We start from the raw sequence: 26,824 nt of genomic DNA on the forward strand, positions 1-26,824 counted from the left end.
AGATGTGGATTTTTGTTCAAGTGAGTTATAAAGGGAGTCCTCAATAAGGAAAGGAGAGAAGAGAGGAGAGAAGCTGTATACAGCAAGGGAAAGAAAAGGGGGACAACTATGGTCTACATACTAGCTTCAATCTGATCTCAAGAGAACCTCTGGATCATGAATTATACCCAGAGGGGTTCTACCTCTTCTTGTATGATCATTTTTTTTATGGACTGCAAGAAGGTGGTAGTAGGGAGAACTTTAGCCTCTCAGAGCTATTCCTGTTCGAATAATCTTCTGGAAAAGCAGGCAAATGCAAGTCATTACTGGCCAACATTTAGAGCATTTGAGGACTGGATGAACTACCTAGTAAAAGGGATCTGGGATTGTGCGAACAGTATCCCAATAAAAGCACAGAATTCAAAGACATATTTTAAAACATAATTTTTTCTCCATGACCTAGATATTAAAGTTATATATGAAATCTGAAAGATTCAATGATAACTAAATAGGAGCTAATAGGAGCTAATAATTAGCTAATAAATAGCTAATAGGAGCTAATAACTAACTAAATAGGAGCTAATAGGAGCTTATAGGAGCTAATAATTAGCTAATAAATAGCTAATAGGAGCTAATAATTAGGTAATAAATAGCTCCTATTAGCTATTAGGAGGAAAGAGCCTCCAGTGAGCCAAAAAACACTTCGGTTTAACAATTATTGAGGAGATGCAGGGTTTTCATCAAAATAAGATCAGATGAAATCAAACTAATTGTGAAATACTGCATTTCTCTGAAAAGATGTCTATCTAATTAGCATTATTTCTTGTCTTCTCTCTGTACTGAAAATGGTCAAAGAGCTCTAATAGAAAATTTCTTTCCTCTAGTAGCTTCTTATATCTAAATTCCTGGTCTGTCCATCTTATGAAGAATAGCAGTTATTGGCTATATTCTTTCAAGACTTAGGATCTAAGTGGTTCAACTTCTAGAAATATTCTGACACCAGCTGACCTTCGCGATTGAAAAAAATCATCATTCTGCATATTCTGCATATTCTCAGAAAATTTTCTGCATACTCTCAATCACAATGATTATAATGACTCCCATTTAATTTCCAAATATACACGGCGGTGCATATAATAAGATATTTGGAAAGCAAAAGGAAACAAAGAGGTAAGGAAAAGAGAAGAAATGATAGACATGACTTTCATTTCTAATGACTATTAATGGAGAGATCTTAATGTACAAATACACTTCGGACTTGGTCTGTTATCTTTCGTGTTTAAAGATGGTGCTATTTATGATACACAAGCAGAAAAGCTTGAGAAAATATACATAATAAGGCCTAGATTCTTCAACTTACCTGAACGCATAGATATATTAGACATTTTCATAATGCCAATTAAATGTCATAGACATGAACATTTACTTTAAATATAGCAACTTTCTCAGATCTATGGCAGGGAAATAAAACAATGGAAAACTGTGATGACAGGGAAGAAGAAGCTTAATTTTCACATATTTTACCTTAAATCAGGCCTATGGATAAATATTTTTGATTGTTCAGTAGTATCAACCAGCTGTATGTTCTTCACGTGGATTGGATGCTGTAAATCCTCATTTAAAGGGTTAGTAATGAATATTACATTAGTTTCACCTGAACAAACATTTTTAAATCCAACGAACGTTGTACCTAAAATAAAAATAATAGGAAAATGATTATCTGCTGTAGAGAAAGTATTGAATCAGTTTTGTTTCAAATCTATTGCACCAAACGTATCATTTAACACTACCTTGAACACAGAGCTCTTACATGTCAGATAAGTGTTAGTCACTCAGTCATGTCTGACTCTCTGCAACCCCGTGGCTCCTCCAGGGTTCTCCAGGCAAGAATACTGGAGTGGGTTGCCATTCTCTTCTCCAGGAGATCTTCCTGACCCAGGGATCAAACCCGAGTCTCCTGCACTGCAGGCGGACTTTTTACTCTCTGAGCTACCAGGGAAGTCCATGTGTCAGGTAAGGCCACCACTATTTGTGGACTAAATCCACACCATTGAGTAGTCTTCTCTTGTATTTTCTCTGAGCTTGGCATATTTTCTCTGTGATTTACTTTAGACAATGGGACAAGAGCAATATAAACAGATCTGAAAAGAGGTTGCATATGAGGGCTCACTCTCTCGGTACTTTGGGGGAATTCTGTGATTATCAGCATGTGAATAAGCCTAGGAGAGGTTTGGTTCAATCATTCCCATTATCCCATCAAGGGCCAGCACCAATCACCAGACATGCAAGTGAAACTATCCTAGACTAAGCAGTCCTTAAGACATCTTGTAAAAGGATAGCAGCTCAGTGAACAGTCCTAGGTAAGATTAGCAGAACTACTCAGCTGAACAAAGCCTAGACTGCCAAGCCACAGAATCATGACCTAATAAATGGTTGTTTAAATGCTCTGAATTTGGAGGATGGTTTGTTATGCAGTGAAGGATACCTGAAACACTATTGCTCCCTTGGTTTTACTGCAAATATTATATGCTCCAAAGATAAAACTGATTGCTCTTTTGCACTTAAAATTTCATTACTCAAAACCTAAAACAGTAAAAAGTGGCTCAAAAAAATTCTCTAATTAGCTATGTGCTATCTACTACCCTGACTGATTACATTTTCTTATAAGAAAATATTGCATATGCATGAATATAAACCTGTAGAATAATATTTACAAAATATTGCAGCAGTAGATGCTGTTCATACACTATGCAGATATCCTTTATTGGTCTTAAACCTATGTGGCATGTTAAGCAATTTTTGGCGAGGCATCCACATTATAGTGAAAGTCGCTCAGTCATGTCTGACTCTTTGCAACCCCAAGGACTACACAGTCCATGAAATTCTCTAGGCCAGAATACTGGAGTGGGTTGCCTTTCCCTTCTCCAGGGGATCTTCCCAACCCAGGGATCGAACCCAGGTCTCCCACAATGCAGGTGAATTCTTTACCAGCTGAGCCACCAGGGAAGCCCATCAACAAAGACACCGGGTCAATAACTTAAGACATCTAAGTTTTGACACACTATTTCTCATAATTTCAATTCCTAAAAATGTGAAACAAATTGTCATCATTTCCCCAACTCTCCTCAGTCTGCACTGACTGTGCTCCTCGATGGGCCCTGAGTCTGGTTCTCACAATGGTCCGACCTTGGTCCTCACATCAGCTTGTCTCTTGTCCTCACTAGGGCCTGGAACTCATCCTCCAGAGCCTGACACCAGTCCTTTCTATGGCCTGATTCTTTGCCTAGCAAATGCCTCATTCTATGCCTCACTACAGCCTGAAAGTTTTCCTCACTGAAGCCTGATTCTTTGGCTTACTGGGGCATGACTCCTTTTCTCACTAAAGCCTGAATGATTCCTCACTGGGACCTGATTTTGGTCCTCACTCTGCCCTGACTCTCGTCCACCTTGTTGCAAGACCCTCATACTCATTATGGCTGACTCTCAAGCTCACTAGGGTCTGACCCTAATCCTCACTTTGGCCTGACACTTACCCTCACTATAGCCTCACTCTGGTCCTGACCATGGACAAATGATGATAATTTGTTCTGCATTTCTAGGAATTAAAATTATGAGGAACAGTATGTCGAAACTTAGGTGTCTAAGTTATTGACCTGGTTTCTTTGAGGGGACACTGGTTAAAGTTTTCACGAAAGGGAGACTTGCTAAACTGAAGTAGAGAACGGTTCAGTGTATTTAATGGGAAAAATGAAAATACTTGGTATATTCTCTATATGAATTTGGATATAACTATTTTATATTTTTAAGGATGCAGCCATTTTTAAGTCAAGAGATCTCGATTCTAATCCTAGCTCTGCCAAAAGCAGTGGAAGTTTGGGAAAACATTTAAGTTCTATGAACTAAAATTTTTCAGCTGTAAAAGGTTCTAATAAAATATAACCCAAATGATACAAAAGGGCATTCCAATTTAGAGAAACGAAGTAATAGTAAATCATTATACCAGTGCCTTTTCTGTTGTTTGAGAAGGAAAATGTAATGTCAGTTCTTTAATACATATACAAATTTGGCCAGGGAACCATTTTTTAATTTTTCTGGCCACATCACGTGCAGAGTCCTAACCACTGAACTGCCAGGGAACTCCCCAGGGAACCATTCTTGAAATTGACTCTGATGTCTAGTTTCTTTGCTTATATTGAGCAGATTACTTTAATCATTATTTTTTAACAATGAAATTACTAGTTATATTCTACATAGTCTTTACATAACTTAACTGAGTAGATTTTCAAAGACTATGTTTAAACTTGCCTGAGATGTCCAAAAGACCACTGATGGAGTTATAACTCATGATCCCTGCATGGGGTTTCCGAGGCGCCATGTTGTGTGCTGAAGAAAAGGTAGGCCAGCAAATCCCACTTCTCCCACCTTTTATAAAAAGAAGTCAGTCAATGAAATTTGAATGTGCACTCTTATGAACCCCAAAATCAAAAGTTCTAAAATCTTTACCTGATGGAGGTCTAGAACTTCGATGGGCAGCAGAAAGCTCAATATTGGGATCATCATTAGTTAGGACATCAGAGCAATTAAATTCAGGGCTACTTCCAACAATTAGGGAGTTCTATTTAAAAAAGATCAAAAGGTAAGCTTTAATAACAACTTTTCTTAAAAGAAAACATGACAGTGAATAGTACTGAATTCCACTGTAGCAGAGCACAAGCTATATTAACTTTGAGAAGTGGATCATTCAGTAAACCAAGATGCAAAAGATGTGATTTCTACGCTGAGTGGACGACACTCAAAGCAGGAGTGGGGAGGCAGGCATATAAATAATTATATATAATGGCATGTGGTGTTTCTATGATAGGAATTTGTGCAGGGAACAGTAGCAACAGAAAGAGGACAAAGTGTCAGAACTACCTAAGCGGGTTCAGGAGACTTCATAGTATGGGTGAAAATTAAACTAACTGTGGCAAGATTAATAGATGATAAGCAAGAAGAGATGAGGGAAGGAGTGGGGAGAGGGAAGGATGGAGAGATTCCTGGCAGAAGACGATGAGCACAAAAGCAGGAGGTATGACTAGAAGGGCGAAGAAGTCGAGAAAATCATTTGTATTCAGTAATTTTACCCTTTTCAGAGTTGTTCTTTCTGCTTTGTGTGGCTGCATTCAATTCTTACCTTAATTTGCACCCTTTTGCTGGAAATCTTGTGAGATACAGCAGATGGCATGTAAATCATTGAAAAAATGGCCATTCCATTGTCAATGAGGGTCACGTTGTAGATATGCACACTCTCCGGGGTCTGTAATAGAATTTGTAGGTTACACAGTACAGAATACAATCATCAAAGAAAATAAACAATCACTTTTTGGGGATCCATTTACCTGAAAATAAATTCCGTAATCCCAGCATGACCAAATGGTAAATCCCTGTATAAGTGAACATCCAGGAAGGCCATCTTGGTTCATATAGATACCAAATAAACCTCCATGGGCTTCATTGTCAAACCACTTTTCCAGAGAATTAGACTGACCTTTGAAGGAAATAAAGAAGCAAAGAATTAACATTATGAATCAAATGACAGTTATAAGCAGTATTGGTTAAAGTTGAAATTCTTTTAAAAATTATATAATTCCGATGCAAGTTTTAACAAGATAATCAAATATTTGCATGGCTCGGCCATTTATGGTTTACTTTATTTAGCATTTTTTCTCATCTAATTTGTCTGTTCACTGTTACTCAGAATAATTATATACTCATTTGCAAAAGTTTGACTTAGAGCTAGTACCCTTAACTTATTATATCTGATTAAAGATAAGTTTCTTCATAATCTTTAGAAAGATTATGAAGTTTGGATTCAAACAAGGCTAAACTGAAAAATACAATGATACCACTTGTTGCCTATCAATTTTGCTGGTTTCTTCTGATTATCCCTTTGTCAAGTTAAGGGTCACTTCCTTAAAAAGCTTTCTCTGACAACCTGATTCAAAGTAGCACTTCAGGGGGACTTTCCTTGTGGTCCAGGGGCTAAGACTCTATGCTCCAAATGCAGAGGGAGGAGGTTCAAGCCCCAGCTGGGGAACTAGATTCTGCGCGCTGCAACTAAAAGATCCCATGTGCTGCAACTAAGACCTGGCACAGTCAAATAAATAAGCAAATATTAAAAAAAAAAATGAGGTAGCACCTCAGTCACTTAACATGGCATTACATTTTTTTCACTTTGATGTTTAATTACCACTTATTTGTGAATTATTCATGTCCTCTCTTCTACTAGAAATAAGCTTCATGAGAGAAGGAACTGTGTCTAGCTTCTTCACTGCCGTATTGCTAAAGCCTAGAAAGTAATGAAGAGGTAGGTGCTCATCAAGTATTTCTTGAATTAATGCATGCATGATCTTGGGAAAGATGTTTAAAATTTTATAATTTCAGTTTCCTCATATATGAAAAATTTTAATGCCTAATTCAGGATTGTTTCAAAATGAAATAATCAAATGAAGTGCTTCAATAAATGGAAGCTATATCCATTATTAATATACAGGATAATTAAAGTGGATTTTCATGAAAGTTTTACTTATGGTCAAACCAGAGCAGTAACCTTAAACAACCCCCCAACCGTGCATAAACTTAAGGATTCCTTATAAAGAGGAGCACCGTCTCCTAAATTGTACCAGCTCTCTTGTCCAAGTTCCCCAAGATCTCACCTCCTCCATCTTCTACTGCTTTTCCCTTCTTTCTTTGAGACTGACATTTCACCTATGGTCAGTTTGCCTGATTTCTGTTTTGTTTTCTCCCTAAGAAGCTGTTTTCATGTCTACACCTTGTTTCTGCCCAGAGTAGCCCCATGGACAAGCATGGCTTCACCTCTGGACCCACTTGTGTCAGAGTTCCCTTTCCAGCATCCCAGCCCCTCACTTGTCTGGGACATGAATTGCATAAATTGATGTTGCATCCCAGGAACTTAAATCTTCAATTTTTTTGTGATGTCTCATTTTTCAATAGCTTTAAATCTAAAACCTCCTTATAAACACTTCCAATTATTTCGGAAGATCAACATAGTCAGTAAAAATGTATTACATGGCACTGTACATATTAGTAAATACTCAAATTCATAGGTCATATTTTGATTTAAACAAACCCACAACAACACTTCAAAGAAATTTTACAAAATTACATATTTTAAAATTTTAAGTCAAAGAAAAGCCACTTTTAAGCTGTTGGGAACTACAATATTTAAAAGGAGCATACATCAAGGAATCAGTTAAAACTGTGCCAAAGTTGTTTTATTCCTTCAAAATGTATTTTGCACAAAAACAGAATTAGCTAAAGTCCAATATTTTTTGAACTTATAGAAAAAATGTTTACTCAAAGAATTTCAGAGATGTAAAAAATATCAGCTGTAGAAGGACTATACATTTTTCAGAGAAAATTCCATTTCCTTTAGCTAAGTTTCTCAAGAGGTAAGGCCTGCAGTTCTCTTATTCTATTTTTTTTTTTTTGATTCAATAATTAATTTACCTGGTTTAGAAGTCAAGAGGTTACAAAAATTTATACAGTAGTAAGTGACCAGGCACCCTGTTCCTACTTACCTTCAATGACTTTTTGCTTTAACACTTTCAGTGTTTCTTTATGTAAATTCATTAACTCTGTGTGTGTGTGTGTGTGTGTGTGTGTGTGTGTGTGTGTTAGTCAGTTGCTCAGTCATATCCGACTCTTGGTGACCCCATGGACTGTAGCTTGCCAGGCTCATCTGTCCATGGAATTCTCCAGGCAAGAATACTGGAGTGGGTTGCCATGCCCTTCTCCAGGGAATCTTCTCAACCCACGGACTAAAGCCAAGTCTCCCACATTGTCGGCAGAGTCTTAACCATCTCAGGCACCTGAGAAGCCCGCACAGACCACATATAGTCGTTTCTTCCCTTTCTTCCACAAAACATACTATACACAAAGCAGTTTTACATACACTGTTCTGCAACCTCCCCTTATCATTTTAGAATACCCTGGTGATTTCTCCATGCTAATACATAGATATGCATCTTTTTCCTTCTTTTTTAGAGGGGCCTAGTGTCCCAACGTTTGGCTTTCTATAACTAGCTCACAACAACTGGACACAGGGTAGTTTTCAGTTTTTCGCCAGTACGGACAATGCTGTGATGAATAACCTTGTTCACAAATCTTTTTCTCACTGTTGTAGAAGCAACTGTTAGATTATAGGAAGTAGAAATGTTGAGTCAAAGGTAAATGCCTCTATAATTTTGGTAGCTCTTGTCAGATTCACCTTTGGAAGGGTTATATCACTGTGTGAAGAGTAATGTGGGTGAAGGAGGAGAAGAAAATTGGTTTTAATTTTTTCTTTAAACCCAATATTTTATAGAAAAAATTTTGTTTGTTGAGTTCTTTCAGTGCCCAGGAAGAGAAAATATTACACATTCAACTGACAAACAATAATTATTTATATTACACATTCAACTGAAGAACAATAATTATTTATTTCTAACAAATTTGGACAAGATATTTCCTAATTATAATGACCCAAAGACTTACTTGAGCAAAGTTCACCATCGATGCGGTATCCGGCCCTTCCAAATCCAGCCACTACATTATTTTGTAAGACCGTATTGGTCCCTCTATTTATCTAGTACCATGATAAAGAAAATGCTTTAGGTCAGGCTTTTACACAATTACACAGTGAGAGTAGGTATGCAACATACACCGGTAAACTAATGACCACAATGCTTTCTGAAGTAAAAATCTAATTCATTATTCACCCACATTCTAATTTATAGTACAAATGAAGTACTGAAATTACCTTAGGTTCTTGGTGTAAACCCACCACTAGATACTATACCTCAGTCTTCATTAGCAAAGTACATTAAAGTACATTTCAGTCACAAAATCCACCGGATGTGGTTCAATATTAACAAGCCATACACAAAATTCCAGTATTATAGCAAGATTACAAAAATTTTCTCACTCTTTTTGGCTATATTCTGTCACCAATTTGATTAGTTAAGAAAAAGGCAACTAAGGCCATCAGTGGGTCATTAAATTCAGTAGAGGCCTTCATTAGTTTAAAGAAAATCGGCTATAATAAAAACAGGGTTAGAACAAGCATTAGGTAATTACTAAACAATTTTATTTTACGAGCCAAATCAGAGTGGTAGAAATGAAAAGTACAAAGCATAGAAGGTTTATTTCTTGTCTAACAGTATCAGCAAAACAGACAAAATCTAACTGAAAGCATATTAAACACCCTTATCTTTAAAGATGATAAAAATAGTCCAATACAATTCATAAAAGTAAAATAAGTGTCTTTCAAAAAATATAACTAACTTTAATTGACATTTGGTTACATTCTAACGTCTATAAACAGATGAAGAGAGAACATTATTACCTCATAAATGTATACTAAGGCCCAGACTTCCGGATTTTGCTTTAAGGTGATTATTAACAGTTGCACAAAAACAAAATCCAATCCCTATCCCATCTTTTCAAGTGAGCTATTTTTAGTACCTTTCCCTTCCTATGGCTTAAGTAAGCAAAATAAAAATAAAAGGAAGCTGTCTTTCCTCCAAATCTTCCTTCTGTACTGTCTATTTTCTTGTTCACAATCTCACTCTACATCTAAACAAATAGCTAAAGTAACTGAAGAAACTTCAAGGGAAATAGGGTCCAATTAGTAATATCTGATAAGAGTAAATAACCTTGCATATAGAAGAATTTTAGATGAAAAATGAATTTTAGACCTTTTATATAAGTCTATCATTCTAATTTTTCATATAAGGAAGGAAACTAAATTCAGGGTTAAACACTGTAATATGTGTAAGGCATTCAAACAATTAGCAGTAGAGAAACCCTGTATGGAGCTTGAAAGCAGTCATTAATGTTGGAGAAGCAAGGAAATAAGGGAAAACTACTTAAACTAAAGGACGCCAACACAGAAAAATCCAATGGCTACTGGCGCTCACATTCTTAAAAAATTGGAGTATAATTGCTTTATCATATTGTGTTGGTTTCTGCTGTACAACAAAACGAATCAGCAATGTGTATACAAATATGCCCCTACTTGGAACCCCCCCCCAACTCTCCCATCTCGCCCTTCTAGATCATTAGAGAGCGCTGAGCTGATTTCCGTGTTATACCACAGGTTCCCCCTCTCTCTCTCTTTTACACATGGTAATTTACAATCTTTAAATTTGTTCATACTACCTCAATTGCGGCATGCCAGAGAGTGGAACTCAGATCTTTTCTGTTCTGATAGGTTCCTGGCCAAACTGAAAGAGTAACCAAGTTTCCTCGGACTCTGTTGGCATCCCCCCATATTCTTATGCCTGGAAAAAAATAAAATCCCCCAATACATATAAATTTGTAATGAGTATTATGGAGAATGTTGTTCATTTCTTCCATGAAATAAGTTCTAGTTTGAGCCTGACAAACGAACTTCTTCAGTTTTAGAGCAAATCCTCTAAACTCTTTGATACTCTACCTCTTTAACAGATTTCCTGAAATAGAATTTTCTGGGGTGTTTGTTAAATATGCAGGTTCACAGGCTCTGCCCTAGATTTTAACAAACACACACACATACTGTATACACCTTCATTGCGTTTGTATTATGCTTTAGACTGATATTCAAGAAAGGTTAATTCCCTACAACCAAACTTACTTTTTATAAAATAGTAGCATTTATTTGTGAATAATCTTTTTGATTGATATGTGAGAAGTATGTTAAAAGTCATAGTAATTTAAAATATTGGTGATTAGATAACTCACATAAGATCACCATCTGGTAAATATTTCTAGAGCTGTACTGTCCATAGCTACATATGACTACTTATATGTAAAGTAAGTACAATTAAATTAAGTATAATTAAACTTAAAAATACAGCTTATCAGTCACATTAGCCACATTTCAAGTGTTCAATGGCCACATGCAGTGTAGCAATTCCCATGTTAGCACAAACTTAGGCCATTTCCATTTTTGCAGAAAGGCCTTTTGGACACCATGGCTCCAAAGCTTGCATACAAGACTATCTCAGAAAGACAGATTATTGGACCAAAATATTATCAGATTACCTTCCCCCACTGTAAAGTGAATGACATTATCATCTATGTCCAATCCATCTGTCCCAAATACACCAATTGCAGGGGAAAAGGCATTGTGAAAAGCACAGCCTCGAACATAAGATGAGTCACGATCTTGAATCTATAAAACATTGAGATTCAGTAAACATTTAAAAAATAAAACTAAAGTATATTTAAAGAAAAAAATCAAAGTAGGTGATTTTCAGGAAACAAATCTTGATAAATAAAATACTCAGTTTATATTCCATGAAAGAATATGATTTCCCAGGAGATCTTTTAATCCTAGGTAATTGCTATATTCTTCAATTTATGATTAAATAAAGCAAAAAAAAATTTGCTTACTTTAAAAGTGAATTAAAAATTCTCCAGTGCTTCTTCTATGAATTTAGATTTTATCACTACTTATAAAATGCAAAGAAATTAAAAATTATTTTTCAGAATAATTTATTATATGATGACCAGGGATTTTTTTTTTAACCACGAAAGTTGATACTCTAGGCAAGGGATTCAAATTTAAATATCTGTAGGAAAACAGTCAATGAATAGTTTAGGGGTTTCAACTTCAAACCTACATGATTTTTTTTTTAATTTTATTTATTTATTTTTATTGACATATAGTTGATTTACCATGTTGTGTTAGTTTAAAGTGTAAGCAGAGTAATTCAGTTACACATATATATCTATTCTTTTTCATAGGTGTTTCCATTATAGGAATTATTACAAGAATATTGACCATAGTTTCCTTTGCTATACTGCAGGTCCCTGTTGTTTATCTATTTTACTTATAGTAGTGTGTATATGTTAATCCCAGACTCCCAATTTATCTCCTCCCCAATAATATATGTACATATTTTATTTAAGCACTTTTATTTTATGTTAGAGAGTAGTTGGTTACATTGTTGTGTGAGTTTCAGATGTATAGCAAAGTGATTCAGTTATACATACATGTATCAATTCTTTTTCAAATAAGAAATATATTCTTTCTTGTTTTTTCTTAAGTCACCAGCCCTCTAGGCGTATTTATCTGGGAAATATATCTCCCCAGATAAATATGCCTTTTGACAGAGGCATGGATATTCAGACATGCTTTTCATTTGAGAAACTTAAGCAGTACTCACTTTGTTTAACAGTAACTATTTGGACATATTTTTGGTCATTGTAAAGCAAAGCAGAGATGGGAAATACTATCATAGATCTTCAATTTTTCTATCTCCTGTGCTCCATTTCCTTTTTTTTCCCTTACTGGCCTTAAATAAATGGATGACATGGTTGGAGTCAAATGGCTCCAACATGACATGCATGACATAACCAGGAGGACATGGTTAGACTCCTGCGGTAAGTCCAAAAATGCTAATGGGAAATATAGCTGAGAAATTTTTATTATATTAAATTTAGTTTTAGAAATTCTAAGATATGGCTACTAAGTAAATTTAAATGAAAATAAATTAAAATATTTAATTTTGAGTATATGCAAAAATTTAAAATAAAGTACAAACCTGTCCGAGGTTAAGAAATGTTACAGCGTATCTTGGGTCTGTGCTGTCTCTGAAGCCTTCTTGACCACTGTGATAAAATTCCACATTACTTATTCTTGCATTTCCTGGTGGGGAAGAGTTACACATTTTTTTTCTTCGAAACTGAATACAAATTTTTGAAAAACTATGAAAGTTCTAGTAATTTTCCAAATTACAAATTTGTTTTCAACTTTTTCAAGGAAATTACATCATTTGTTGTTCTTTTAATCCAAATAAGGTAATGTTTCTAAAGTTGTTTTTTCACTGCCCTTCCAAAAACCTCTTTAGACATTTTTTTCTAAATAGCATCCATTCTCCACGAAATTTTAATATCACAGATGTGCTACACATTGGTATTGCAAAGAGTCAGACATGACCTAGCAACTGAACAACAACTACATACCTGTCACTGTATAGTGGCCCTTTGAAGGACCATAAACTGTTTAAGCTTTTTTTGCCCCCAAGAGTCAGTTTACACCTGTCGGTGTTATACTGTCCCTGCTAAGAATGCATGACATGAGATACAAGTTATAATTTACCTGACATTTCAATTTTGATGCTCCAAAGAGCTTTTTAAAGACATTATCTTTACATAATTTTTTCCAGAATGTGCACTGCGAAGTATCTGCAGATCGAGTTTGTCATAAGTGCCACTGAAGTGACAAAAAGCAATTTCATAGATTATTAGGAACAGCCATAACAATCTGTGAGAGCTGACTCTATGTCAAGTTCTGTACTAAGTGCTTAGCAGGCAGTGTTTAATTCTCGTACATCTATAAGTCAGGAACTCTGATTATTCCTGTCTTTTATACAGGTTAACTGGGGCACAATGATTCATGTCTGAAAAAAAAAAAAACACTAGAGAATAATCCTTGTTTCAAAAACTGATATCTAATGAAATGCATTGGAGAAGAGTTATTTTACACTAGAAGGGAAATTGATTTCTGTCTGGAAATCCATGAGCTGGTGTTTGGATATATGGTGAAGAACATAAGAAGCTCATAATGATACTAAGAAAACAAAACTAAAACTCCTTGTCACCTTCAGAGGATGATTGGGAACCAATTCATTATTTTGAAAACCAATAAATAAAAGGAAAGAATTCAACATTTTTTCTATATAAACTATCCTTCAAGGTGGTCAAACAGTTGTCTGGGGAAGCTTCTCTTTATAGAAACATTCAAGATTATAAAAGAGGAGGGAATGGTAGTGTTACCTTTTTAAACCTCAGTGATTTAATAGATCCAGGCAATGATTATTAATAATTGCTAACCTCACAAAAGGAAGAACAATTGTATATTATGTGCCTATTAATGGTAAAACAACTACCAGTTGTGAGGAATTCTTGCCTAAAAATTGAGTCTGGGTCTGGTCATTTTACTAATTCTCAATTTTCTACTTATTCATAGAGAATACGAAGGAGGCAGGGGCATGTTAAATTCTAGGGGTGCATCAATAATTGGGGCTATTGCAGACACTATATGACAGAAGACCTAGCTTCTTTTATTAGTAAATTACAAGGGAAGAAAATTGAATCAGAGATTTAAGATTAATAACCAGTTGCGATATGGATCTATTTAGAGTCCAACTTGAACAAAAAGTCAAAGAGAAAGAAGGAAATAAAGAAAGGAAGGGAAAAAAAAAGAAAGAAGAGGAAAATGGGAAAGGGGAGGAGGAAAGAAGAGGGAGCGGGAGGGAGGGGAGAAAGAAGGAAGGGGAAGAAGGAATGAACTGGAGAATTCTGGACAGTTGTTTGATGTTTCGAAATTATAGCTAAGATTTAAAAATCTGATTCTTACAGATGTTTTTAAAGATGTCTCTTAGATTCACACACTGAAATATCTCTAGATGCATATGTGGTTGCTTCATTCATAATAGCCAAGATACAGAAGCAACCCAACTGTCTATCGATGGATGAAAGGATAAAGATGTGAGACACCCTCCCCTCTATCTATCTAAAACATTCCACTGTATATATATGTATATCACATCATTCAGCCATGAGTAAGAAAGAAGGAAATTCTGTCATTTGGGACAACATGGATGGACCTGGAGGGAATTACATTAAGTGAGATAAGTCAGAGAAAGATAAACTCTGTATGATCTCATTTATTTGCAGAATCTTAAAAAGCTTCCGCATATAAATGAAATGGACTCGGGTTCAATCCCTGGGTCAGGAAGAGCCCCTGGAGAAGGAAATGGCAATCTGCTCCAGTATTCTTGCATGGAGAATTCCATGGACAGAGGGGTCTGGCAGGCTACAGTCCTTGGCATCGTGAAGAGTCGGATACGACTGAGCGACTAACATATACAAGAAAGCTGAACCCATAAAAACAGAATAGAAAGGTGGTTATCAGGATCTGTGGGGTGGTAGAAATAGGGAGCTATTTAAGGGTATAAACTTGCAACTAGTAGATAAATAAGTCCTGGAAATCCAATGTACAGCATAGGGAAACAGTAAAAATACCATATTATAAACTTCAAAGTTGCTAAGAGACTAGGTCTTAATTGTGCTCACCATAACCAAAGAAATAATAATTAAATGACACGACAGAGATGTTAGTTAACACTACTGTGGTAATCAAATGGCAATATATAAAAGTATCAAATCAACATACTATACACCTGAAACTTACACAATATTATGTGTCCATTATATCTTAAAAAATATATGCCTGCTGCTTCAAAATAATCTGGGGCTTGAAGAAGTGGGTGAACACATAGGTAAAACAAGATTGGCCAAAGCTGATACTTGTGATAATTGGTGATGATAAGCATTATACATTTCTCTATTTTTAATATATGTTAGAAATTCTCCTTCATATAAGAATAACAGATTGGTTGTGCTTGTTATGAATTGATTTGTCTTTGAGTGTGATGGTAGGCGGGCTTCCCAGGTGGCACTAGTGGGAAAGAACCTGCCTGCCAATGCAGGAGATATAAGAGACGCAGGTTCCATCCCTGGCTTGGGAAGATCCCCTGGAGGAGGGCATGGCAACCTACTCCAGGATCCTTGCCTGGAGAATTCCATGGACAGAGGAACCTGGTGGGCTACCAGTCCATAGGATCACAGAGTTGGACATGTCTGAAGCAACTTAGCACCAGGCATGTGACAGAGGGTAAGCTGTTACCTAAGGTCATTGTTAATTTGATAATTATTTTGTCTATGAAGATAAAATTAGAAGAATAATGTTAGGAATTTGGTTCTGAAGGGTGGTACCTGGACTATATAATAGTTTTTTATCAAGGCTCTGTTTTACAGTGTTAAAAACAATACATCAGGCCCAAAACAGAGTCCCTTTTGCTAAGCCCTGCACCACCAAACAGACTTAATTACAGTTTCAGCTCTCCTGAAGTGGAATCTTAAACCAGCCCGTCAGGAATTGCCTTATCAGCATTGATTAGGTAATCTGCTTGATAAACCTCTGCTCCCACTACAAGAAAAGTAGCCTGGCAATTGCCAATCCTCTTTTTGCCTAGAATAACTATCTTGTTGCTGCTTCCTTCTGCTTATAAAAGTCTTCTGTTTTGTACAGCTCTCTGATGCTCCTTTGCGTTTGTTAGATTAGCTGCTGCCCCATTCATGTATCCTTGAATAAAGCTAATGAGATCTTTAAAATTTACTCAGTTGGATATATATATATTTTTAACACAAATGATCCTATAAAGGAGTGAGGATTATTTAAGAATTAAACATGGAAGAGACCATCCTATATTTCATTTAGAAAAATAAACTGAATCTGTACTAACCTTTAAAAGTCACCATATTTTCAGTGAAGGAACTGACTAGGACGCGTGCACCAAAAGATTCCTTCAACCAACCTGGATAATCCTCACCAAGTATTTTGATGTTCCTACTCAGTATCCCAACGTCGGCAGCTAATGTGTAGCTCTGACCAGTTCCAGGAACATGGTATCTTTCAGCTGCAGCAGGACAGTTAAGATTATTACCAACACTGAGAAATATCTGTCTTTACTAGTTTCTTTGCAGCTTACAGGCCACATAACTTTCTAATATGCCAAAAGTCAGAACAAGTACATGAATTGACTCGAGACACATGCTTAAACGTACACAGACGGCAGCTAGAAATTACACCTTTTTATTTATAAAAAATAATCAAAAGTAGTTATTCTATTTATACCAAAGCAATTACTATAATTGCTTAGGAAGTTATTGTTTCATAGGTATTTTGTGATCACTTCAAATTATACATAAAAATACACTTGTAAGGCAAGTTGGGGAGCTTACTGTAATTTTAACAGATGAGGAAATGAGATAGAGAAGTAAAAGAACTTGCCTATGGCCACGTGGAGAATCAGTAACACATAGATATTACCTCTCTTGATGCTTAAACCTTAGTTAGCTCTGCTTTTCCTGTGATATGTTTTGTACCAAAACAATTCTTTATAAATATGTAGTATATCCTATTTATCAAACACAGTCTGTACATTTACATTTTCATGATTTAAAAACATAACCTAAATTACATTCTACATTTCAAGAGATCTCACTCAAAACTTTAAGACAAGCAGGTACATTTCAAACAGAGAAGTATCTGGTACTTTAAATGAAAGAATCTATACTATCAAACTTCAAAAACTATCTTAAGATTAAAATATTCTTCAAAGAAACCCTTTACTTTTGATTTAAAGAAAAAATACGTGATATAGAATGATAAACACATGCTTCTATCAAAATACTGCTTTAAAAAGTTTCTTTTTTCATGCAGGTCACATATCCACCAGTGTATCATGCCATCTCAGCTGAGGTTCTCGGGAACATCAGAAGTACCTGAATGGCCTTTCTAACATTACACTCCTGTCTGCTTCCACCTCCTGCGATTCAGATGAAGGCAGCATGTGAAATGAGGATTCCCTGGCGGCTAAGACAGTAAAGAATCCGCCAACTATGCAGGATACCTGGGCTTGATCCCTGGGTTGGGGAGATTCCCTGGAGGAGGGCATGACAACCCACTCCAGTATTCTCGCCTGGAGAATCCCCATGGACACAGGAGCCTGGCAGGCTACAGTCCAGGGGTCGCAGAGTTGGACATATTTGAGCGACTAAGCACAGCACAGCATGTGAACTGGGAAAAGCCTGGGGTGCTGGGAAGGCCCTGATTCTACAAGCTGAAAGATCACCTCCAAGTGATTCTGATTAATTCCTTCTCTCCTGGAGAATCAGAGCTTACCATTTTGCGGTAGCTTGTCTAAATGCAGTTACCACTGAGGAATGTGTCAGTGAAACCAATCAGGGCAAAGATGCTCTTGGACCAAGGCTTCTCAAATTTCAGCATGCATGAGTATGTCTAGAAGCTTGCTTAAAACAGAAAGTGTAAGCTTATCCCATGGAATATAATGGTCACCGCTGAATATTTGCTGAATAAACGAATACATATAGCAGAAACTCTTGGCAGCCAACACCTGAAGAGCAGCACCCTCTGGGTACCACTGCCAATCCCACTGAAATGCACCTATAAAATAATTGTGAGCTATTTCATCAAACAATTGCAAGTACAGAGGAGAGGACTAAAATGTGACTTTTTCAAGACATTTTAATGATATAGCTATCTGGTTAAAGAACAGCCACTTACCAAAGTGGGTGTAGGAAAGGGTATCATTGAGAATGAGAATTTTGTGATCATGCAGGACTTTAACGATGCTTCTAGTTTCCGTCTGGTGGAAATCATAGCTTGTGGTTGTTATGACAATCTCCTCACCCTCCTTAGAAAAATTCCAAATTCAAGACAATTTAAAAAAATAGGCTTATATCTCTTAATAATTATTAAATAATTCTAATTTAACTTACATTGGTTACAACCATAGTATTATCAGAGAAAACAAACCATACCTTTAGGTTTCTAAAATAAATATGCTTTAGTTTGATACCAAGAATTCTATATTCTGAATTATGTCAACATTTCCTCAAGTTGAATTCAGTCATTTAATATACATTTTTTAAATTAGATAGATCAAAGCAAATATATTTGTATTTTTACTAAAAATTGCTCAGAATAATGTTCTTAAGACTTAAAAAAATTTCCCCCAGATTTTTTTTACACACTTAACTATCACTGGATATTCCTGAAAAGGTGAGAAACACAGATAAAAGTGACAAATACAGGGTCAAATCTTAGAATCTCTGTCATATATGATAAGCTCCTCTTTGTCATCCAAACCTCTGCTCAACTATATTTGCAGAGGAGGAAAAAGATGTTTTTCTTCTACTCTTCCAAGTTCTCAGCTGCGGCACCTGTAACAAAAGACTGAATAACAGGAGAAAAGGGTATACATTTTATCCAGTGTAAGTTTTATATGACAGAAGACTTGAAGGAATTGTTAAACCTGAGCACTAAAAAAAAATTATCTTTATTGAATTTACTGATGCGCTGAGCTTTGTGGCTGCACGCAGGCCTTCTCTAGTCGTGGCAAGCGAGGCTACTCTCCAGTCGCGGTGCACAGGCTTCCCATTGCAGTGGCTTCTTTTGCGGCAGGGACCAGGCTCTAGGGCACACAGGCTTTGGAAGTTACAGCACTTGGGCTCAGTTGTCGCAAGCCGGGTTGCTCCAGAATGCAGGTTCAGTAGTTGGGGTGCATGGGCTTAGCTGCCCCACAGCATGTGGAATCTTCCCATACCAGGGATTGAACCCATGTCCCCTGTTTTGGCAGGCAGATTCTTAACTACTGGACCACAAACCTGAGCATTTTTATGGAACAGTGGGGAGCACAGGGAAAATGTGATAGGGTGTGAGCTAAGTGTAGGAAACTTGGATAAACAGCAACACTTGTTCATTCTGATTCCTCTCAGTGTCTCTTTGTCTTTAGAGCTGAGGATGGTCTTTTCTTCCGGGTATAGGGTGGGCAACTTTCACATGAAGGTTTTATGAACTGCTTCAGGGAAAGGTCAGAAAGTCCTCCTGCACGCAGCAGAAATTTTTCAATAAAATAGTCAATATTTTGGAGTAGCAAGTCCTGAATCCTGTCACACCTTTGACAGGCCTTCTTTGGCAACTCAATTTAATGTCATCTGCCACCCTCTACATGGCAGTCTCTATCACACCTGATTTATTTCCTTCATTATGAAGATTATGATCTAAAATTAACACATTTATTTATTCATTTAGTGTCTGCCTCTCCCACCTCAATGCAATTTCCCCTCTATTTTGACCAGTTTCTTCACAAATGATACCTCTGTGTCTAGAAAATGTTTGACACTCAGCTAAATATTAACTGCATAAATAATATACATAAAATATTAATTGGATAAGTAATAATAAATGCTAATTGGATAATGGGGATATTTAAATCAGTCATCTTTAAAAAGTAATCACATCTTAACTATCACAACATGCAAACCTATGAATCTAGTAGAGATTGGAATTGCCACTATTCATATTCTACCAAAATCTCTTACTTAACATAGGCCTTTTTTGAATATCACTAGGCTTAGCAGCAGCAGCAAACATCAAGATCTGGTTTCTTTCCAAACACTTAATGTGTAAAATCACAAATTAGAAGCAAATCTCAGAAAAGTGAGATAACACAAAAGTGCATTTTAAAAAAATTCCTTTTTTTGTTTGCCAAGAATTTGTAAACAATTTTCTTTTACCCCTAAACCTTCATATTTTCCTTTTGTAATTTATACATAACGTTCTTTATATATTCTGAAGACCCTCTGACACCACAATTTTTAAATGCCTGCTGTCAAAGTCAGATTTTTGAGTGCAAGCTAAAACATTCATTGTAAAACACACATTTCTTGCCTGGATAATCATGTGAGAAATAAATGTCCATGAAAATAAAGACGAAACCTTTTTAAGTTGACCCACTGCGTGTTTTTACTTCCCCCCACAGAGCAATTCCTCTACCTGCCAATCCACAGCATCCATCAGAGAGAGGACTTTGGAACCTGCCGCTGCAGTTTCTGAGAGCTTAGTTTTATATATCGAATGTGGAATTCCATGAAGGTCCAGTTCACCAAACACCCCTGAAGGAGAAAAATCCACTCCTATTTATTCACCATACAGAACTGAGTTAGGTGCTAGTATAAAATGAAACAATAGATATATTTCAGTAAGTGATTGAACATTTTAGAATTAATGCAAAGGATTAGGGTTATCTGCTCAGGGCTATAGAAGAAGGCTTTGGCTCTCTGACCCATTGCTAGGAATCTGGTCCCTAGAAATTAAATCCAGTACACAAGGATACACGAATGAGGATGCTTAATACAACAATATTTGGATATATTAGAAAAACTAGAATTAATCTAAATGTACATCAATAGCATAATGAAGGAGTAAATTAGAATATATATAATACTGTGGTGTAATATGCAATAAAAAGGAAGAGTTTTATATGTAAGTATCGATATGGAAAGATGTTCATATGTTAACAAGAAAACACACAGTAATATATTTAGCTTGACCATGTTTTTGTATAAGGCTTCAAGTCATTTTATGTAATATGAATATAGACCTAGATAAAAAGCATGAAAAGAACATGAAGAAACTGCTAATGTTAGTTTCCTCATGCAGAGAGAAGAATTGGTAAGATGTATGTCTTTTCTTGATATTGTTCTCTGTTGTTAGAGTATTTTTGAAATTAAAAAATAAGCACATAAAAGCACAAAATTTTTTTTAAGGTTACATTTATCTGCCTCAGGAAATTTTTCTTTTTCTTTTTTCTTTTCTTTATCCCACATTGTGTGGTATTTTAGTTCCCCGACTAGGGATCAAACCTACAGCCCTTAACCAAGAAGCAAAGTCTTAACCAACTGAACCCCCAAGAAAGTCCCAGGAAACTTTTAAGATTTGAATTTGTCTGTTTCAGAAGAGCTAACTCAATTTTAAGCCATTAAAAAAATCCCCTCACTTACTATCACTGTTTTAGAAATTGTACATTAGAGCAAGTGAAGCACATTTATTGAGTTGGCTAAAAAGTTCATTTTCGGTTTTTTCATAAGATAGTATGGGGGAAAAAAATTTGAATAAATGAGCTTTATGGCCAACACAGCATGTATCTTTTAAGTAAAGATGCAGTGGTGATTTGAGAGAATAGCATTGAACCATGTATATTATCATATGTGAAACAGATCGCCAGTCCAGGTTCAATGCATGAGACAGGGTGCTCAGGGCTGGTGCGCTGGGATGACCCTGAGGGATGGGATGGGGAGGGAGGTGGGAGGGGGGTTCAGGTTGGGGAACACATGTACAGCCATGGCTGATTCATGTCAATGTAATGCAAAAACTGCTACAATATTGTAAAGCAATTAGCCTCCAATTAAAATAAATAAATTTAAAAAAGATGCAGTGGTATTAATAAAAGCGGTTATTTACTGGGACCAAATTAAACCCTCTCAGGTCCATTGCTTTCTAGGCTCAAGTGGGAATCTGTACAACCACACAAATGCAACTGGAAAGTTAAAACACAGCAACAGTTACAACTGGATAACTGACAGCAGAGTCAACTGATCCACAGATTACTAATACTGGGTAGGAATAATGTGCAGGAAAGTTACCTTTTAGGGGGAAAGTCCTAAAGTATGAAAAACATTATTGTTTCTACAAATGAAAGATTATGAAGAAAACCACATCAGAGAAATAATCTACATATGGAGTGATCAATGTTAGTTTTGTAATAAATTACATTTTGGTTTAGAATTTAATGTGGCACAATTTAATTTTTTAAAATGTCGGCAACTTTTATAACCCGTTACTACAAATCAGTGTTTGTAAAAACTTCTAATACTGTAACATTATGAACTAAGGGCAAGTCTATTAGTGCTCCATGTTTTAAAGCAAATTCTCAAAACAGCACAATTCTTTTGGTATCTGGGAGCACATACCTAAGACCTTGGATCCTTGATTTGGTCCTTCTGGAAGAGTCCACTCTGGAGTAGAATGATTCCCTCTCAGAACAATCTGTAATTCCCCTTTGAAAGGGTTGTCTTCCCAGCCACCGATTAATCTACCTCCCTGCAGTGAAGCAGAAAGTTGTTAATACTTAGAAACTGAGCAGGAAAATCTTCCCCATAAAAAAGGAATTAGGAAGGCTTGCAGACTCCCCTAATGAAAATAAATGAACTGTGGTTTTACAAAAAACAGTATTGTAACTAGAAGCGATCTTAATTTAACTCCTCCACTTTGGGATAGGCAATTTAAATGATTTTGTCCAAGGTCAAATTCAACCTCTACTTGTCAGAACTGGACCTAAAACTGAGACCTCCTGACACCTAAACTAATGCCTGTTTGAACAGATCACACTGTATCTTAAAATAACACAGCATATATAAAGTATATTCTTTTCATTTTTGTTCAGTTGCTATGACTCTTTTGTGACCCCATGGGCTGTACCCCACTAGGCTTCTATGTCCATGGAATTCTGCAGGCAAGAAGACTGGAATGAGTTGCCATTTCCTTCTCTAGGGGATTTTCCCGACTCAGGGATCCAACTCCTGTCTCCTGCATTGTAGGTGGATTCCTTACTGCTGAGTCACTGGGGAAGCCAAGCTATGCTATTCATGAACGATCACTGTTAATAAAAATTGCTATTACTAAATGGTTTCTGATTCTATGCCAGGTATAACATGCAAGGCTTTACATATTTTATATCATTTTACCTTGACACTAAACCCATGAATTGGAATTATTATCCTCACTTCAGAGATGATAAAACTGATGTGGAAAGAAGTCAAATAACTTAACCTGTTACCCAACAATTTAACAATGAAGTAAGGATTCAATTGTAGCGGTAACTTCCCTCTAGGCTCTGCATCTAACCAAAATATCACATATCTTTAAAGCTTTAAAGGCCTAGTTTTATGAAAGAAAGGCTCCCACTTATTTTTTAGTGGTGCTTAATAGCTTTTGGTTAAGCTATTCTTTTAAGTGAACACCAATAAAACACTGACAGAACAATTAAATTGATTAAACTACTACATATTCAAGACCATCTGAGGTTTATGAGAGAACGAGGTGATTATTTCAAACAACTGAAATATTTTTATTAGTCTGCTCCTGGTTTTCATAATCCCTTCTACATCCATTCATCTTAAGAAATACTGTTCACTTTTTTTTTTAAAGGTTTAAAATCTCTTTTCCCCCCAGAACTCCAGGGAGTTCTCTGTTAGTTGCAGCAAGCTGTGAGTTTAGTTTTACCTAACAATGATATAAATTATTTTAAAGGACAAAATGAGGAGACCTCACACTACAAAGTAGCAGGATAATTCCCACGTAAGGAAGGTGTTGTTAAAATGTAAAGGTGAGCAGAAACATAAGTTCAATGTATTAAACTTAGGCTTGCATTTCATGGGGTAGAGTCAGTTATGTTTCAATTCACATCAATTGAATATGCTTTCTTATAATCTGTTCAGTAAATCTCCAACATTTTAGCACTTGGCTAGTAAGGGTGAAAGTTACAAGACCCTCAGTCTTACCTGCAGTGATATGTAGGTAGCATTCAGAACAACTTTTCTGTAAGAAGACCCTGCAGCTCCTACATTATGTTTATCTTCCAATTCTAGAACCCCCCAAATCACAAGCCTTTCCATTGGTGGAATCTCTGTGTCTGCCACAATCCATGTTCCTATAAAACAAGACTTCAATGTAAGGAATATAACATAATCCATAGACTATAGCCTATAGATAAAACACTGACAGCCTTATCGGTGAGTCCTAATTTTGAAGTTAGTGAGTCTTTTTTCCATATAATATAGCATCCAGGACACAAGAATGGAATCCATCTCTTCACATTTTCTTTCTCCAGGGTGTGCTGTGTAACAGTATCTACCCTAACTGCTAAGTACTGTGGCATCTATCCTAAAGGTGATAAACACAAGCATTTTATTTATTTACACTTATGCATTTACCTTCAGGAATAACAACATTTGCTCCTGGGTAAGGTATGGTATAATTATTTTCTCGAGATGATTGCCAAAAAGAATTATTCGACCATAAGCTGAAAAGAGAAAAGAAATATTTCCATTTAGTATTATCTCTGTTTATTTAATAAGCATCTCCTTAGGGTGTAGCACTATACTAGATGTTTTGGGGATAACAGAATGCAAATTAGATAGTCTGTAATTTCACTGACAAGCTAACGTATGCAATTAGTAAAAGACTCAACATACATAACTACATAAGAGATTTTTCGCCATTGGAGAAAACTATCTGAATCACTTTTTCCCCTACTAAAGCCTTATTGTGATACCCTAATTTTGTCTATCACATGAATAATTTGATTTCTTTAGAAGGTTTCTTTTTAAAAACTTTTTAATTTTATATTGAAACATAGTTGATTAGCAATGTTGTGATGGTTTCAGGTGTACGGCAAAGTGATCCAGTTATATATATACATGTACCTATTCTTTTTCAAATTCTTTACCCATTTAGGTTGTTACATCATATGGAGCAGAGTTATCTGTGTTACAGAACGTCCTTGTTAGTTACCTACTTTAAATATAGCAGTGTGTGCACAGGTGGCAAAGTAAAAAAAAAAATGCATCCTTTGTCCATTTAAAGATTCTTAGACATGGTGCTATTTCAGGGGAAAGTGACAAGAGGCCACATAGTTGGCTAGATTCTGTGAAGGAGGCCTGGAAGAATGGTCTCTGAATTGTCAAGGATGGGTCAATGAGAGTAAGCCCCTGGGCTGGAGGCACAGATAGCAGTCTATAACCAGAGTGAAAAGTGTTATGTTAAATTGAAATAAATATGGAAAGTGTGCAGCTTTCCAGGTGGCGCCAGTGCAGGAGATGCCAGTGCAGGAGATGCAAGAGACACAGGTTCAATCCCTGGATTTGGAAGATCCCCTGGAGAAGGAAATGGCAACTCACTTCATTATTCTTGCCTGGAAAATTCCATGGACACAGGAACCTGGTGGGCTACGTTCCATGGGGTGGCAAAGAGTCAGACACGACTGACCATGCATGCATAGCTCAGCACAGCATATGGAAAGTGTGTTGGAGGAGACACCATCTCTACTTACCATCACTATGCCTGCTAGAAACTATCTCAGGACAAACTGTTACAAACCATATTATTACACAGTTGAGGGTATTTTCCTGTTTAAAAATGATCACAGAGGTTGTTCTCCTGCCTAGGTAGAAATTTAAAACATTTTCTGATACTAATGCAGGAAGTCTAAAGAATAATCAAAACAGTTTGTTTGGTTAAAGGTATATTTTTATGACACATTTTAATTACTCGGGTGTATTATTAAAAAAGCTGTTGCTCAGAAATCCTGTTATAAAAATTTTGTCTTCATGGGTTTAAAACAGAAGTTAGCGGATCATTTAGGATTATTCATACTTACAATAATACATTTTTTCATGAAGCCATCTCAATGAAGGTTGTTTAAAGGTTATATCTGTCTAACTGAATAACTTGATCAGCATTGTGCAGATTCAATAGTTGAGTTCATCTAGCTTTTCTCCAGCCTTTCAGTCTTATGCCCAGCAGCACTATACTACATGCTATATATGCGTCTACTTGCCCATTGTTATGATCAGTAAAGCCTAATACCTCTTGGACTAAGCACTTGTGTGTTATGTAGCTAGAACTGAATATTCTATTCCTGAGGCACAATTTTGGATCAAGAGTCTATTTGTTCTCACTGATGCTGATGCTGGTTAGTCGCTCAGTCGTGTCCAACTCTTTGTGACTCTATGGGATGCAGCCCACCAGGCTCCTCTGTCCATGGGATTCTCCAGGCAACAGTGCTGGAGGGGGTTGCCATGCCCTTCTCCAGGGAATCTTCCCGACCCAGGGATCGAACCCAGGTCTCCTGCATTGCAGGAAGTTTCTTTACCGCTGAGCCACCAGGGAAGCCTTCTCTCACTGATAGCTATCCAAAATACAAACTAACAAGTCCAACTGCAGCTACTTCTAGTGAGCAGAACTCATACTGTGGGAGGAAAAAACCGATCCTCTGGTATGTACATGAAGTGTATGTTATGGGGGCAGGGGCCACATTCTGCTGTTCTCAACCTAATCTCAGTGCTCAACATAGTGCCTGGAACATGGCAGGTACTCAGTAAAAATTTTTTTTATGGTTGAATGTGTAAACAAATCCAATTATTATTCTTTTATGCAACAGTTATCACAGTATCTATATATTTTGAAATTATAATTCACTTAATAAATAATATTGATTTGTACTTGATGTGCAGTACTGGACTCTTACATGCCTACTGATTGTTAATTTTTATCATTACCAACATTATTTTTATGGTTATTACTTGCCTGTAGGGGACGCAATAT

At 36.3% G+C, this 26,824-nt stretch overlaps 1 protein-coding gene across 2 annotated transcripts in view; it reads right to left on the bottom strand.

The window, feature by feature from the left end:
- PKHD1L1 (PKHD1 like 1) overlaps positions 1-26,824 on the bottom strand; it is a 166,512-nt gene that overhangs the window by 28,245 nt on the left and 111,443 nt on the right. For both annotated transcript variants that reach the window (XM_020876376.2, XM_070477243.1), the window contains exons 54-68: positions 24,433-24,521; positions 24,001-24,149; positions 22,411-22,540; positions 20,435-20,553; positions 18,161-18,290; positions 16,317-16,490; positions 12,549-12,652; positions 11,044-11,173; positions 10,180-10,301; positions 8,515-8,605; positions 5,358-5,506; positions 5,153-5,275; positions 4,483-4,594; positions 4,285-4,401; positions 1,504-1,669 (exon numbers count right to left, since the gene is read on the bottom strand). In XM_020876376.2, coding sequence (XP_020732035.2) covers positions 1,504-1,669; positions 4,285-4,401; positions 4,483-4,594; positions 5,153-5,275; positions 5,358-5,506; positions 8,515-8,605; positions 10,180-10,301; positions 11,044-11,173; positions 12,549-12,652; positions 16,317-16,490; positions 18,161-18,290; positions 20,435-20,553; positions 22,411-22,540; positions 24,001-24,149; positions 24,433-24,521 — 1,905 coding nt within the window. The remainder of the gene's footprint in view (positions 1-1,503; positions 1,670-4,284; positions 4,402-4,482; positions 4,595-5,152; positions 5,276-5,357; positions 5,507-8,514; positions 8,606-10,179; positions 10,302-11,043; positions 11,174-12,548; positions 12,653-16,316; positions 16,491-18,160; positions 18,291-20,434; positions 20,554-22,410; positions 22,541-24,000; positions 24,150-24,432; positions 24,522-26,824) is intronic.

This window comes from Odocoileus virginianus, chromosome 15, assembly GCF_023699985.2.
Source record: "Odocoileus virginianus isolate 20LAN1187 ecotype Illinois chromosome 15, Ovbor_1.2, whole genome shotgun sequence".
In the NCBI taxonomy this organism is placed as follows: domain Eukaryota; kingdom Metazoa; phylum Chordata; class Mammalia; order Artiodactyla; family Cervidae; genus Odocoileus; species Odocoileus virginianus.